General features: G+C 43.6%; 1 protein-coding gene across 2 annotated transcripts in view; it reads left to right on the top strand.

Annotated features, from left to right (window-relative positions):
• The window catches only part of ARHGAP39 (Rho GTPase activating protein 39), a 552,999-nt gene that overhangs the window by 302,232 nt on the left and 232,058 nt on the right, over positions 1 to 18,709 (top strand). For both annotated transcript variants that reach the window (XM_073680057.1, XM_073680056.1), the window contains exon 3: positions 16,757 to 18,158. In XM_073680057.1, the coding sequence (XP_073536158.1) occupies positions 16,757 to 18,158 (1,402 nt within the window). The remainder of the gene's footprint in view (positions 1 to 16,756; positions 18,159 to 18,709) is intronic.

The raw sequence follows: 18,709 nt of genomic DNA, 5'->3' as shown, positions 1-18,709 counted from the left end.
TCCTGATATACTATGTCCAGAATTACACCTATGACTCCTGATATACTGTGTCCAGAATTACACCTATGACTCCTGATATACTATGCCCAGAATTACACCTATGACTCCTGATATACTATACCCAGAATTACACCTATGACTCCTGATATACTGTGTCCAGAATTACACCTATGACTCCTGATATACTATGCCCAGAATTACACCTATGACTCCTGATATACTATGCCCAGAATTACACCTATGACTCCTGATATACTATGCCCAGAATTACACCTATGACTCCTGATATACTGTGTCCAGAATTACACCTATGACTCCTGATATACTATGCCCAGAATTACACCTATGACTCCTGATATACTATGCCCAGAATTACACCTATGGCTCCTGATATAGTGTGTCCAGAATTACACCTATGACTCCTGATATACTATACCCAGAATTACACCTATGACTCCTGATATACTATGCCCAGAATTACACCTATGACTCCTGATATACTATGTCCAGAATTACACCTATGACTCCTGATATACTGTGTCCAGAATTACACCTATGACTCCTGATATACTATACCCAGAATTACACCTATGACTCCTGATATACTGTGTCCAGAATTACACCTATGACTCCTGATATACTATGTCCAGAATTACACCTATGACTCCTGATATACTATACCCAGAATTACGCCTATGACTCCTGATAAACTGTGTCCAGAATTACACCTATGACTCCTGATATACTATACCCAGAATTACACCTATGACTCCTGATATACTATGCCCAGAATTACACCTATGACTCCTGATATACTATGTCCAGAATTACACCTATGACTCCTGATATACTATACCCAGAATTACACCTATGGCTCCTGATATACTATGTCCAGAATTACACCTATGACTCCTGATATACTATACCCAGAATTACACCTATGGCTCCTGATATACTATGTCCAGAATTACACCTATGACTCCTGATATACTGTGTCCAGAATTACACCTATGACTCCTGATATACTATACCCAGAATTACACCTATGGCTCCTGATATACTATGTCCAGAATTACACCTATGACTCCTGATATACTATACCCAGAATTACACCTATGACTCCTGATATACTATGCCCAGAATTACACCTATGACTCCTGATATACTATGTCCAGAATTACACCTATGACTCCTGATATACTATACCCAGAATTACACCTATGACTCCTGATATACTGTGCCCAGAATTACACCTATGACTCCTGATATACTATGTCCAGAATTACACCTATGGCTCCTGATATACTATACCCAGAATTACACCTATGACTCCTGATATACTATGTCCAGAATTACACCTATGGCTCCTGATATACTATGCCCAGAATTACACCTATGACTCCTGATATACTATGCCCAGAATTACACCTATGACTCCTGATATACTATACCCAGAATTACACCTATGACTCCTGATATACTATGCCCAGAATTACACCTATGACTCCCGATATACTGTGTCCAGAATTACACCTATGACTCCTGATATACTATGCCCAGAATTACACCTATGACTCCTGATATACTGTGCCCAGAATTACACCTATGACTCCTGATATACTATGCCCAGAATTACACCTATGACTCCTGATATACTATGCCCAGAATTACACCTATGACTCCTGATATACTGTGCCCAGAATTACACCTATGACTCCTGATATACTATGCCCAGAATTACACCTATGACTCCTGATATACTATACCCAGAATTACACCTATGACTCCTGATATACTATGCCCAGAATTACACCTATGACTCCTGATATACTATGTCCAGAATTACACCTATGACTCCTGATATACTGTGCCCAGAATTACACCTATGACTCCTGATATACTGTGCCCAGAATTACACCTATGACTCCTGATATACTATACCCAGAATTACACCTATGACTCCTGATATACTGTGTCCAGAATTACACCTATGACTCCTGATATACTATGCCCAGAATTACACCTATGACTCCTGATATACTATGCCCAGAATTACACCTATGGCTCCTGATATACTGTGCCCAGAATTACACCTATGACTCCTGATATACTATACCCAGAATTACACCTATGACTCCTGATATACTATGCCCAGAATTACACCTATGACTCCTGATATACTATACCCAGAATTACACCTATGACTCCTGATATACTTTACCCAGAATTACACCTATGACTCCTGATATACTGTGTCCAGAATTACACCTATGGCTCCTGATATACTATGTCCAGAATTACACCTATGACTCCTGATATACTATACCCAGAATTACACCTATGACTCCTGATATACTGTGCCCAGAATTACACCTATGACTCCTGATATACTATGCCCAGAATTACACCTATGACTCCTGATATACTATACCCAGAATTACACCTATGACTCCTGATATACTATGCCCAGAATTACACCTATGACTCCTGATATACTATGCCCAGAATTACACCTATGACTCCTGATATACTATACCCAGAATTACACCTATGACTCCTGATATACTATACCCAGAATTACACCTATGACTCCTGATATACTATGTCCAGAATTACACCTATGGCTCCTGATATACTATGTCCAGAATTACACCTATGACTCCTGATATACTATGCCCAGAATTACACCTATGACTCCCGATATACTGTGTCCAGAATTACACCTATGGCTCCTGATATTCTATGCCCAGAATTACACCTATGACTCCTGATATACTATGCCCAGAATTACACCTATGGCTCCTAATATACTGTGTCCAGAATTACACCTATGACTCCTGATATACTATGCCCAGAATTACACCTATGACTCCTGATATACTATACCCAGAATTACACCTATGACTCCTGATATACTGTGTCCAGAATTACACCTATGACTCCTGATATACTATACCCAGAATTACACCTATGACTCCTGATATACTATACCCAGAATTACACCTATGACTCCTGATATACTATACCCAGAATTACACCTATGACTCCTGATATACTATGCCCAGAATTACACCTATGGCTCCTGATATACTGTGTCCAGAATTACACCTATGACTCCTGATATACTATACCCAGAATTACACCTATGACTCCTGATATACTGTGCCCAGAATTACACCTATGACTCCTGATATACTATGCCCAGAATTACACCTATGACTCCTGATATACTATGCCCAGAATTACACCTATGACTCCTGATATACTATACCCAGAATTACACCTATGACTCCTGATATACTGTGTCCAGAATTACACCTATGGCTCCTGATATACTATGTCCAGAATTACACCTATGACTCCTGATATACTATGCCCAGAATTACACCTATGACTCCTGATATACTGTGTCCAGAATTACACCTATGACTCCTGATATACTATACCCAGAATTACACCTATGACTCCTGATATACTATGTCCAGAATTACACCTATGACTCCTGATATACTGTGTCCAGAATTACACCTATGACTCCTGATATACTATGCCCAGAATTACACCTATGACTCCTGATATACTATGCCCAGAATTACACCTATGACTCCTGATATACTATGCCCAGAATTACACCTATGACTCCTGATATACTATGCCCAGAATTACACCTATGACTCCTGATATACTATGCCCAGAATTACACCTATGACTCCTGATATACTATGCCCAGAATTACACCTATGACTCCTGATATACTATACCCAGAATTACACCTATGACTCCCGATATACTGTGTCCAGAATTACACCTATGACTCCTGATATACTATACCCAGAATTACACCTATGACTCCTGATATACTGTGTCCAGAATTACACCTATGACTCCTGATATACTATACCCAGAATTACACCTATGACTCCTGATATACTATTCCCAGAATTACACCTATGACTCCTGATATACTATACCCAGAATTACACCTATGACTCCCGATATACTGTGTCCAGAATTACACCTATGACTCCTGATATTCTATACCCAGAATTACACCTATGACTCCTGATATACTATACCCAGAATTACACCTATGACTCCTGATATACTATACCCAGAATTACACCTATGACTCCTGATATACTATGCCCAGAATTACACCTATGGCTCCTGATATACTGTGTCCAGAATTACACCTATGACTCCTGATATACTATACCCAGAATTACACCTATGACTCCTGATATACTGTGCCCAGAATTACACCTATGACTCCTGATATACTATGCCCAGAATTACACCTATGACTCCTGATATACTATACCCAGAATTACACCTATGACTCCTGATATACTATGCCCAGAATTACACCTATGGCTCCTGATATACTGTGTCCAGAATTACACCTATGACTCCTGATATACTATACCCAGAATTACACCTATGACTCCTGATATACTGTGCCCAGAATTACACCTATGACTCCTGATATACTATGCCCAGAATTACACCTATGACTCCCGATATACTGTGTCCAGAATTACACCTATGACTCCTGATATACTATGCCCAGAATTACACCTATGACTCCTGATATACTGTGCCCAGAATTACACCTATGACTCCTGATATACTATGCCCAGAATTACACCTATGACTCCTGATATACTATGCCCAGAATTACACCTATGACTCCTGATATACTGTGCCCAGAATTACACCTATGACTCCTGATATACTATGCCCAGAATTACACCTATGACTCCTGATATACTATACCCAGAATTACACCTATGACTCCTGATATACTATGCCCAGAATTACACCTATGACTCCTGATATACTATGTCCAGAATTACACCTATGACTCCTGATATACTGTGCCCAGAATTACACCTATGACTCCTGATATACTGTGCCCAGAATTACACCTATGACTCCTGATATACTATACCCAGAATTACACCTATGACTCCTGATATACTGTGTCCAGAATTACACCTATGACTCCTGATATACTATGCCCAGAATTACACCTATGACTCCTGATATACTATGCCCAGAATTACACCTATGGCTCCTGATATACTGTGCCCAGAATTACACCTATGACTCCTGATATACTATACCCAGAATTACACCTATGACTCCTGATATACTATGCCCAGAATTACACCTATGACTCCTGATATACTATACCCAGAATTACACCTATGACTCCTGATATACTATACCCAGAATTACACCTATGACTCCTGATATACTGTGTCCAGAATTACACCTATGGCTCCTGATATACTATGTCCAGAATTACACCTATGACTCCTGATATACTATGCCCAGAATTACACCTATGACTCCTGATATACTATGCCCAGAATTACACCTATGACTCCTGATATACTATGCCCAGAATTACACCTATGACTCCTGATATACTATACCCAGAATTACACCTATGACTCCTGATATACTATACCCAGAATTACACCTATGACTCCTGATATACTATGTCCAGAATTACACCTATGGCTCCTGATATACTATGTCCAGAATTACACCTATGACTCCTGATATACTATGCCCAGAATTACACCTATGACTCCCGATATACTGTGTCCAGAATTACACCTATGGCTCCTGATATTCTATGCCCAGAATTACACCTATGACTCCTGATATACTATGCCCAGAATTACACCTATGGCTCCTGATATACTGTGTCCAGAATTACACCTATGACTCCTGATATACTATGCCCAGAATTACACCTATGACTCCTGATATACTATACCCAGAATTACACCTATGACTCCTGATATACTGTGTCCAGAATTACACCTATGACTCCTGATATACTATACCCAGAATTACACCTATGACTCCTGATATACTATACCCAGAATTACACCTATGACTCCTGATATACTATACCCAGAATTACACCTATGACTCCTGATATACTATGCCCAGAATTACACCTATGGCTCCTGATATACTGTGTCCAGAATTACACCTATGACTCCTGATATACTATACCCAGAATTACACCTATGACTCCTGATATACTGTGCCCAGAATTACACCTATGACTCCTGATATACTATGCCCAGAATTACACCTATGACTCCTGATATACTATGCCCAGAATTACACCTATGACTCCTGATATACTATACCCAGAATTACACCTATGACTCCTGATATACTGTGTCCAGAATTACACCTATGGCTCCTGATATACTATGTCCAGAATTACACCTATGACTCCTGATATACTATGCCCAGAATTACACCTATGACTCCTGATATACTATGCCCAGAATTACACCTATGACTCCTGATATACTATGCCCAGAATTACACCTATGACTCCTGATATACTATGCCCAGAATTACACCTATGACTCCTGATATACTATACCCAGAATTACACCTATGACTCCCGATATACTGTGTCCAGAATTACACCTATGACTCCTGATATACTATACCCAGAATTACACCTATGACTCCTGATATACTGTGTCCAGAATTACACCTATGACTCCTGATATACTATACTCAGAATTACACCTATGACTTCTGATATACTATACCCAGAATTACACCTATGACTCCTGATATACTATACCCAGAATTACACCTATGACTCCCGATATACTGTGTCCAGAATTACACCTATGACTCCTGATATACTATACCCAGAATTACACCTATGACTCCTGATATACTATACCCAGAATTACACCTATGACTCCTGATATACTATACCCAGAATTACACCTATGACTCCTGATATACTATGCCCAGAATTACACCTATGACTCCTGATATACTATACCCAGAATTACACCTATGACTCCTGATATACTATGCCCAGAATTACACCTATGGCTCCTGATATACTGTGTCCAGAATTACACCTATGACTCCTGATATCCTATACCCAGAATTACACCTATGACTCCTGATATACTATGCCCAGAATTACACCTATGACTCCTGATATACTATACCCAGAATTACACCTATGACTCCTGATATACTATGCCCAGAATTACACCTATGGCTCCTGATATACTGTGCCCAGAATTACACCTATGACTCCTGATATACTATGCCCAGAATTACACCTATGACTCCTGATATACTATGCCCAGAATTACACCTATGACTCCTGATATACTATACCCAGAATTACACCTATGACTCCTGATATACTGTGTCCAGAATTACACCTATGGCTCCTGATATACTATGTCCAGAATTACACCTATGACTCCTGATATACTATGCCCAGAATTACACCTATGACTCCTGATATACTATGCCCAGAATTACACCTATGACTCCTGATATACTATGCCCAGAATTACACCTATGACTCCTGATATACTATGCCCAGAATTACACCTATGACTCCTGATATACTATACCCAGAATTACACCTATGACTCCCGATATACTGTGTCCAGAATTACACCTATGGCTCCTGATATACTATGTCCAGAATTACACCTATGACTCCTGATATACTATGCCCAGAATTACACCTATGACTCCTGATATACTATGCCCAGAATTACACCTATGACTCCTGATATACTATGCCCAGAATTACACCTATGACTCCTGATATACTATGCCCAGAATTACACCTATGACTCCTGATATACTATGTCCAGAATTACACCTATGACTCCTGATATACTATGCCCAGAATTACACCTATGACTCCCGATATACTGTGTCCAGAATTACACCTATGGCTCCTGATATACTATGTCCAGAATTACACCTATGACTCCTGATATACTATGCCCAGAATTACACCTATGACTCCTGATATACTATGCCCAGAATTACACCTATGACTCCTGATATACTATGCCCAGAATTACACCTATGACTCCTGATATACTATGCCCAGAATTACACCTATGACTCCTGATATACTATGCCCAGAATTACACCTATGACTCCTGATATACTATGTCCAGAATTACACCTATGACTCCTGATATACTATGTCCAGAATTACACCTATGACTCCTGATATACTATACCCAGAATTACACCTATGACTCCTGATATACTATACCCAGAATTACACCTATGACTCCTGATATACTATACCCAGAATTACACCTATGACTCCTGATATACTATACCCAGAATTACACCTATGACTCCTGATATACTGTGTCCAGAATTACACCTATGACTCCTGATATACTATACCCAGAATTACACCTATGACTCCTGATATACTGTGTCCAGAATTACACCTATGACTCCTGATATACTGTGTCCAGAATTACACCTATGACTCCTGATATACTATACCCAGAATTACACCTATGACTCCTGATATACTATGCCCAGAATTACACCTATGACTCCTGATATACTATACCCAGAATTACACCTATGACTCCTGATATACTGTGTCCAGAATTACACCTATGACTCCTGATATACTATGCCCAGAATTACACCTATGACTCCTGATATACTATGCCCAGAATTACACCTATGACTCCTGATATACTATGCCCAGAATTACACCTATGACTCCTGATATACTATGTCCAGAATTACACCTATGACTCCTGATATACTATGTCCAGAATTACACCTATGACTCCTGATATACTATACCCAGAATTACACCTATGACTCCTGATATACTATGTCCAGTATTACACCTATGGCTCCTGATATACTATGCCCAGAATTACACCTATGACTCCCGATATACTGTGTCCAGAATTACACCTATGACTCCTGATATACTGTGTCCAGAATTACACCTATGACTCCTGATATACTATGCCCAGAATTACACCTATGACTCCCGATATACTGTGTCCAGAATTACACCTATGACTCCTGATATACTGTGTCCAGAATTACACCTATGACTCCTGATATACTGTGTCCAGAATTACACCTATGACTCCTGATATACTATGTCCAGAATTACACCTATGGCTCCTGATATACTATGCCCAGAATTACACCTATGACTCCCGATATACTGTGTCCAGAATTACACCTATGACTCCTGATATACTGTGTCCAGAATTACACCTATGACTCCTGATATACTGTGTCCAGAATTACACCTATGACTCCTGATATACTATGCCCAGAATTACACCTATGACTCCTGATATACTATACCCAGAATTACACCTATGACTCCTAATATACTATGCCCAGAATTACACCTATGACTCCCGATATACTGTGTCCAGAATTACACCTATGACTCCTGATATACTATGCCCAGAATTACACCTATGACTCCCGATATACTGTGTCCAGAATTACACCTATGACTCCTGATATACTATACCCAGAATTACACCTATGACTCCTGATATACTATGCCCAGAATTACACCTATGACTCCCGATATACTGTGTCCAGAATTACACCTATGTCTCCTGATATACTATACCCAGAATTACACCTATGACTCCTGATATACTGTGTCCAGAATTACACCTATGACTCCTGATATACTGTGTCCAGAATTACACCTATGACTCCTGATATACTATGCCCAGAATTACACCTATGACTCCTGATATACTATGCCCAGAATTACACCTATGACTCCTGATATACTATACCCAGAATTACACCTATGACTCCTGATATACTATACCCAGAATTACACCTATGACTTCTGATATACTATGTCCAGAATTTGAACTGTGGTGAATGATGACAAACCCAATGTTATGCAGATGGGAAATGCCACATGGCTTCCTGAGCACAAATTAAAACTAAAACATCCAGGAAATGCATTTTTTTGTTTTAGCTACTGTGGTAGATCGCTCAGTCAGCTGCACACGGAGGTAGACACAGGTACACTGCCTCTTTAAAAGTTATGGTTGGTTTATAAAAATGCAGCATATACCAACACTTAGTCCATAAAAGAAAACACAGCCCGCTGGGCAAAACAGGAAAACAAAGCAAAATGGTAAAACAAAAGCACAGCCTTTGTGGTGGCAGGGATCCGCCTGCTTAGAGTTCAGCAACTCCACGTGGTTCAGGATGGCTCCACACAAACAGATCTGGAGTTCCTCTCTCCGGACCTACTGACCACTGAATGCCTCAGCAGGCCGAGTATTTAAGCCCCAAACCACTTCCAGGGGTGGAGATAGTGCTGGGTGGGAGGCCATTCATCATATGGCCATTCACATAAAACTGGCCCATTTAAATATGCCTGATTAACCCTCTCAGCACATACCATGCAGGAGAAGGCTTCCAGTTTCACATCACTGAAGCTAGTAGCCTCAGTGAAACATATCTATTCTCTGACATTCTGCCAGTGACTTTTCACATATCCCCCTCCCCAAAGTCGGGGATTTTCGCACCTTCACTCTCTAAACAGGGAAGTCTGGAGATGGCATCTGCATTAGTTTGTAGTTTCCCGGGCTTGTGTTCCACATGAAAATTAAAGTCCTGGAGCACTAGAAACCACCTAGTCACCCGGGCATCTTTCCCCTTCCTTTCCCTCATCCATCTCAGGGGTGCACTCAGAAATAGGACTGGATGTTCGTCCCCATCTATATCCTGGTGACAACACAGCTCCCAAACCAACCTTGGAGGTGTCTATGTGTACCACAAACTCTTTAGTGAAGTCGGGTGCCACTAAGACTGACTGTTTACATAAGGCGTGCTTCAACTCCTGGAATGCCATCTCCGCTTCCGAGGACCATTTGGCCATTGATGTCTTCATGCCCTTAAGAAGAACAGTCAGGGGGGCGGCTATCATGGCGAAATTTGGGATAAATCGGCGATAATATCCCACAATTCCCAGAAACGCACGAACTTGCTTCTTGGAGTTCGGTTGCGGACAATTTCGGAAAGCCTCCACCTTATTTACTTGCGGCTTTATTTCGCCCCTTCCAACTATGTAGCCCAAGTATTTTGCCTCTTCTTTCCTGATGGAGCACTTATTTTGGTTTATCGTAAACCCTGCCTTCCTTAGCACATCCAGTGCCGCCTGGACCTTATGTAAATGACTTCCCCAATCAGGGCTGAATATTACAATGTCATCCAGGTAACCTGCGGCGTACTTCTTGTAAGAGACTAGTATCCGGTCCATGGCCCTCTGGAAGGTAAGTGGGGCTCTTTGCAGACCGAACGGCATCCTGGTGTACTGAAAGCACCCGTCAGGAGTAGAGAAGGCTGTCTTCTCCTTGGCACTTGGGGACAGGAGAATCTGCCAGTAACCTTTCGTTAGGTCCGGGGTGGTGATATATCTAGCTTCTCAATAAGCTCATCAACGCAGGGCATCGGATATGCGTCGAACTTCGATACCTCATTCAGCTTCCTGTGGTCATTACAGAATCGCCATTCTCCATCCTGCTTCGGCACCAGGACAATGGGGCTGGACCAGCTGCTCTTTGACTCCTCAATGACGCCCAGACTCAACATTGTCCTTACCTCTTTGGAGATCACCTCGCCGCGGGCTACAGGAATCCGATACGGTCTTTGATTCACCCTCACATGCGGCTCCATCAAGATTTCATGCTCGATCACCTGCATACAACCTGGTAGCTCTGAAAATGGGTCCCGATTCTGCTGAAGCAACTCTCTGCACTGTTGATTCAAGGCCGGTGACAGTGTCTCTGCCACTGTGACATCCTCGACTCTGGCTTCAAGAAGGGCCCCCAGGCACGTAGCTTCCACCGGCTCCCTGTCTCGCCAAGATTTGAGCAGGTTAACGTGGTACACCTGACATGGCTTTCTCCTTCCTGTTTGGTGGACTTTGTAGTTGACGTCACTCAACTTTTCAACCACCTCATATGGTCCTTCCATTTGGCCAGGAATTTACTCTCCACCGTGGGGATCAGCACCAACACCCGGTCTCCAGGGCTAAACTTTCTCAGTCTCGCTGACCGATTGTAGATCCTTGCCTGGGCCTCTTGTGCTTGAAGGAGGCTCTCTTACAATCGGCATCACCCTCGCGATCCGGTCTTGCATCTGGGCCACATGCTCGATGATGCTGCTGTGGGTGTTACCTTGGCTTCCCAGGTTTCCTTCGCAATGTCCAACAGTCGCAGAGGGTGCTGTCCGTAAAGAAACTCAAAGGGTGAGAAACCCGTAGAAGCCTGGGGAACTCCCCTAATGGAGAATAGCAGGTAGGGGAGTAGGCAATCCCAGTCTCGTCCATCCTTCTCCACAAACTTTTTAAGCATGGACTTTAGGGTCTTGTTGAACCTCTCCCTCATGCCGTCACTGACGTCCTGAGTTGTGTAATCTGGAGAGCCTTACACAACTCCCTCATCACCTTCGACATGAAAGGAGTTCCCTGGTCTGTCAAGATCTCCTTTGACAGGCCTGTCCGTGAGAAGATGTGTACCAGCTCTCGGGCTATGCTCCTGGCAGAGGAGTTTCTCAATGGTACTTCCTCTGAGTACCGTGTTGCATAGTCCAGCACAACCAGTATGTATTAGTAACCCCTGACGGACTTAACTAAGGGCCCTACAAGGTCCGTGGCAATTCGGTCCAACGGGACCTCTATAATGGGTAACGGAACCAGGGGACTCCGTAAGTGGGACATGGGAGCATCTAACTTACACGTAGGACAGGACCGACAATATTTGACCACCTCCCGGTGACACCCAGACCAATAAAATCTTAGAAGGACCCGCTCTTGGGTTTTCTCTTTGCCCAGATGCCCACCCAAGACATGAGAATGGGCTAGGTCTAATACCCTATGCCTATAGGGCCCTGGTACCAACAGCTGTTCTAACACTCCCCCTCTCTATTTAGTAACCCGATACAGCAAATCCTCATTTACTGAAAAATAAGGAAACCTGGTGTCAGCCCCCGGCTCCTGGGCCACCCTATTTATCACAGTCACATTGTCAAATGCACCTTTCAAAGTAAGATCCTGCATTCGTGCAGTACCAAAATTCCCCCCTGAAACCCCCAGTTCAGGAATCTCATCCTCATGGGTCCCTGTCTCGTCCTCGTCGCCAGTAAGAACACACAGGGGGAACTCATCCACCTCTGGCTATAATGAGGTTTCTTCATGGACGAACCGGCTCTGGTCTGAGCTAGTGGGCACCTCCGCCTTTCCCCACACGTCCCAGAACAGCCTGAAGTCCCATCCGATTAAGACTGGCTGTAACAAGCCTCTGACTACCCCCACCTCATGGGACTCAGTACCCTGGTTTGTTTTTATAGTCACTTGTGTGACAGGGTAGTCCTTGGCGTCCAACGCCAAGGACAGCTTCTCCCAACGCTGCAGTCTATTTGCTTAGAGGAAATAGAACAATGGGCGGCTACATATCCAGGCCTATGGCATCTCCAGCAGATCAAGTCTTTCCCAGCATCTTTTGGCAGACCCTCAGAAACCCCTTGGGACCTCGGACCCCCCCCTGCGGCTCTAATACCCCTCTTTTGGGACTCAGGTTCCCTCTCGGCTTCCTTAGGAACCTCTTGATCACCTGGTAACTTTCTACGAGGCCGACCAGGTAGTCTGCATTCCGGGGGTCTCCCTGGGCAACCCAGGTCTGCACTGGCCTAGGTAGGGAGTGCACAAATCTGTCCATGACAACCTGCTTGACCATCTGGGCTAGAGTGGAGGACTCCGGCTGCAGCCACTTCTGTACAAGATGCAGAAGGTCAAACATTTGGGAGCGAGGGGGTTTATCACTGCAGTACGCCCAGTGGTGAACCCTTTGGGCTCTGACTGACATTGTCACTCCAGCACGTGCCAGTATTTGTTTTAAGTTTACCATATTCCTGGGCATCTTGCAAGGGCCAGGTCTTAATAAGCCTTCTGGGGCTCACCAGTCAGATTGGGGGCCAGCACCTCCAACCACTGCTCCGGCGGTAGCTTCTCTCGCTCTGCCACCCGCTCAAACAGTCAAAAATGCTTTCACATCATCCCCCAGGGTCATTTTTTGCATGGCTCATCTTACCCCTTTCCGGACGTACAAGTCATCACCTGGAGTTGGGGGAGGGGCTGCTGTTGTCGGAGCTGGGCTTGTTAGTGCTGCTGCTGTTGGTCGATCTGTTATAATAGCAGCTTGCTTGTCTCCTACTGAGCTTTCACGAGGTGCTTGATCAGGTCCTCCATGTTGTCGGCGTTCGTTTACTGGGGATCTTACCCACACTTCTACCGCCACCTGTGGTAGATCGTTCACTCAGCTGCACACGGAGGTAGACACAGGTATGCTGTCTCATTAAAAACTTCTGCTTGGTTTATTAAAATGCATCATAAACCAACACTGAGTCCACAAAAGAAAACACAGCCCGCTGGGCAAAACAGGAAAACAAAGAAAAATGGTAACCCAAAAGCACAGTCTTTGTGGTAGCAGGGATCTGTCTGCTTAGAGTTCAGCAACTCCACGTGGTTCAGGATGGCTCCATACAAACAGATCTGAAGTTCCTCTCTCCAGACCTACTGAACACTGAATGCCTCAGCAGGCCGAGTATTTAAGCCCCAGACCAAGACCCGGGTGAAGATATGGTGAATGGCCTCCTGCCCTACACTATGGCCATTCACATAAAACTGGTTCATTTAAATATGCCTGATAAACCCTCTGAGCACATGCCATGCAGGAGAAGATTTCCAGTTTCACATCATTGAATCTAATAGCCTCAGTGAAACATATCTCATCTCCGACAATCTGCCAGTGACTTTGTCACACTACCTACAAATTTCAAGCCCGGTCATCATGTGATTGTGTTGTGTGGCTTTAATATCTGTGGAGATGTTTTGTTAAAGGGGTTGTTTCATCACAGACACCTTTTTGAATGCAGCCTACAAGGTTTTCACTTGGTCCCACTCTTGGTTTTGCTGAGGAACCTGCGACACCCAGGCATGGATTACTATTACTTGGTGACCACTTAGATGATTGACACTGCTTTTAACATACGGACAGCTAAAACAGCCGGTTCCCTAGTGTACCTGTCATTTCAGGTAACTTTTTACAGCTGTCACGTGCATGAACATGAGGAATAACACTTTGTGACCAGTCTTTTATTTTATCTTGTATTTATCACCAGTTTTCCTTTCTGCAACCTCTAATTTTTCAATTGTATCTGAGATAGTGGCTGTAGACTATGCACAGCACACACAGACGATGCCTGGTCATTTGTTCCTTTGTAGTACATGTGCAAAAGAAGCAGCAGCATGGATGGCATTATTCAGCAGTACTCTGCAGTGTAGTTGTGAATCCAGCTATGAGTGAGGAAAACTTCTTAGGAGCAGCAGTATGTAGGACATAATAGACCTAAACTGATCAATAAAATTGTCATTCCAGCTTTGAGGAAGTATAAACATTTACTAGGAGAAGCAACATGGAGAATATTATACAATAGTTCTGAGCATTGTAGTTATGAATCCAGCTCTCGGGTGAGATAAAACACTTGGACATTATGTAGAAGTACTGAGCAATTGTAGCTGTGAATCTAACTCTGAGATCAGATCTAAGACTGCAGAACAGCAGAATGGAGGGCATTATATAGAAAAGTACTGAGCAATATAGCTGTGAATCCAGCTCTGGGTGAGATATAACACTAGAAAGCAGCAGAATGGAGGGAATTATATAGAAAAGTACTGAGCAATATAGCTGTGAATCCAGCTCTGGGTGAGATATAACACTAGAAAGCAGCAGAATGGAGGGAATTATATAGAAAAGTACTGAGCAATATAGCTGTGAATCCAGCTCTGGGTGAGATATAACACTAGAAAGCAGCAGAATGGAGGGCATTATATAGAAAAGTACTGAGCAATATAGCTGTGAATCCAGCTCTGGGTGAGATATAACAATAGAAAGCAGCAGAATGGAGGGCATTATATAGAAAAGTACTGAGCAATATAGCTGTGAATCCAGCTCTGGGTGAGATATAACACTAGAAAGCAGCAGAATGGAGGGCATTATATAGAAAAGTACTGAGCAATATAGCTGTGAATCCAGCTCTGGGTGAGATATAACACTAGAAAGCAGCAGAATGGAGGGCATTATATAGAAAAGTACTGAGCAATATAGCTGTGAATCCAGCTCTGGGTGAGATATAACACTAGAAAGCAGCAGAATGGAGGGCATTATATAGAAAAGTACTGAGCAATATAGCTGTGAATCCAGCTCTGGGTGAGATATAACACTAGAAAGCAGCAGAATGGAGGGCATTATATAGAAAAGTACTGAGCAATATAGCTGTGAATCCAGCTCTGGGTGAGATATAACACTAGAAAGCAGCAGAATGGAGGGCATTATATAGAAAAGTACTGAGCAATATAGCTGTGAATCCAGCTCTGGGTGAGATATAACACTAGAAAGCAGCAGAATGGAGGGCATTATATAGAAAAGTACTGAGCAATATAGCTGTGAATCCAGCTCTGGGTGAGATATAACAATAGAAAGCAGCAGAATGGAGGGAATTATATAGAAAAGTACTGAGCAATATAGCTATGAACCCAGCCCTGGGTGAGATATAACACTTACTACTCCCTTACTGCAGTGAGCTGGCAGTCTGTCTTGTCTTCAGAATGGAATTTAGTTTTTCGGAGTGAATAATGAGTTCAGGTGGAAGTGGAGGAAAAGTGTCTCCAAGGTGAAGGTAAAAGAAGATTCTCTGATGAGATATGTTACTAGGTGTCTTATATTTCATTATTGATTTGTGCAAAGAAACGTCAGCTACCATTAATGTGCTAACTAGTAGTGTGTGTTACTTTTGCACCCTGACATGTGACCGTTCCTTGTGCTTTTTGCAGGACCTCATCCCTCAGATGGAACACCGGCACCAAAGAAAGAATGCTGATTAAAGTGACGGACCGGGAGCCCAGCTTCCTGATGCACCAGGGGAATGGGTATACCACCGACAATTCACAAGGCACCCGTTCTCGCCGGCCATCGGGGGGACAGCCATCACCCATCATGCAGACCTTTACTGTTGATACTGACAACTCTGTCTTTTTTCCGGAGAGAAAGCAGTCCCCGTATATGAAGAGAGCAGATCATGTTGGCTCTTGTTCACCACTACTCGGTCGAGGGGAATCATTCTGCACCTTACAATCTCAACACAGGAAGCATTCGAACGAGTCTCAGCCGTCTTCTCCTCGCTACGCCTATGAGCCCCCGCTCTACGAGGAGCCGCCCATGGAATATCAGGCTCCCATCTATGATGAACCACCCATGGAGATGCAGTACGATGCCAGCGGAAACTACCGAGCAATGTCCCCACAAAAATCCCCAATACGCAAACCACATACCTATCTTCAATCTCCAAAACAGGCCTCCAACTCTCCGTACCAACAGCTCGTGTTGACCAAGCAGAAGTGCTCCGACAGGTTCATGAGTCTGGATTACAGTCCTGCCGGCAAGGAATATGTCCGCCAGTTGGTGTACGTTGAACAGTCTGGTTCCAGCCCAAAGATGAAAACGGGTTTAAGGCACCATAAGTACACTCCTAACACGATAGGTGGGTCATACTCATTGCAACACAACCCTCCGTACATGAGGGACCAACGTCTGGAAGTTAAATCTGGAGACTACAGTAGTATGGAGGGCTCAGATTTACGACAAGGTCAACAGCATCAGTTCATCTCCGAAGACTCCATGTCTTGGTCTAGTCAGCAGGACAGCATGTCCTCAGCAAGTTACTCCCCCAACACAAGGAAAAGGAAAAGCAGAAAACCTTCTTTGTCTCTGGAACCAAACCCAACTCCGTCCGAAGGATCGTCTGATAGAGAGGGCCACAACGAGCAGGGTATGATTGAGGAGAGGCCTGCATCCATGCCCAACCGACCGCTCATGAGCCGAACGGAGAGCCGGTCATCGGAAGCAGACATGCACCGCGGCTCTACGGAAGCCTTCATGGCACAAGCCCGGCTGGCCTGGGAGGCCCAGCAGGCTCACTTCCACATGAAGCAACGAAGCAGTTGGGACTCTCAGAAGGATGGCTCCGGCTATGAGAGTGATGGTGCCGTGCCTTTACCCATGCCCGGGCCTGTTGTTAGGGCTTTCAGCGAGGATGAAGCACTCGCACAGCAAGACAGCAAACACTGGAAGAGAAGCACCTTCGAAAAACTTGGGTTTCCACAAATACTACTGGAAAAAAGTGTCTCCGTTCAGACTAATTTGGCTTCTCCGGAGCCGTATTTACACCCCTCTCAGGTAAAGTCCTATATATGGTCTGCCATCAGAACTGGAACTCCTTATAATGGGGATTTATTGGGTTCCATTTTTTCTTTCGGGAGACTTACAGGCCCGCAATGCTCCCTGGGAAATATGCAAATATCCTCTAGGAAAAAAAAGGGTTTCTAGTGCCACCTCTAGGAGGAAGTAATCCTAGAATTTAGTATTGACCCTTTGAAGTGCCACATGATTTAAGATATAGAGGAAAGCCAAAAGGAAAAGGTCTCCATCTGCAGATGGCTGTTTCAGGGTTCTTGCCCCTCATGAGTCCACAGCGGGAGACTGGTTGGCCAAGAACCCAGAAATAGCCATCTGCAGATGATCGTCTTTCCCTCCTTGGAGAAGATTCTGGTTTACAAGGGTTTTCCATACAAATAAATACTCTTAAATGATGAGCAATACGATTCTCAGGACCTCGGTCCAGCTGCCACTTTGGTAGTCTGGCCCAGAGCCTTGCGAACCTCCTAGTACCTGCCGGCATCCTGGGCGCCTCTTCTGGTGACTGGGTCCCCACAACGTCCCGCAATCCC

The sequence above is a fragment of the Phyllobates terribilis genome, unplaced genomic scaffold (assembly GCF_046119375.1).
Source record: "Phyllobates terribilis strain yellow unplaced genomic scaffold, ASM4611937v1 Scaffold_4__5_contigs__length_816908805, whole genome shotgun sequence".
In the NCBI taxonomy this organism is placed as follows: domain Eukaryota; kingdom Metazoa; phylum Chordata; class Amphibia; order Anura; family Dendrobatidae; genus Phyllobates; species Phyllobates terribilis.
This window is presented reverse-complemented; position numbering and strand designations above follow the sequence as displayed.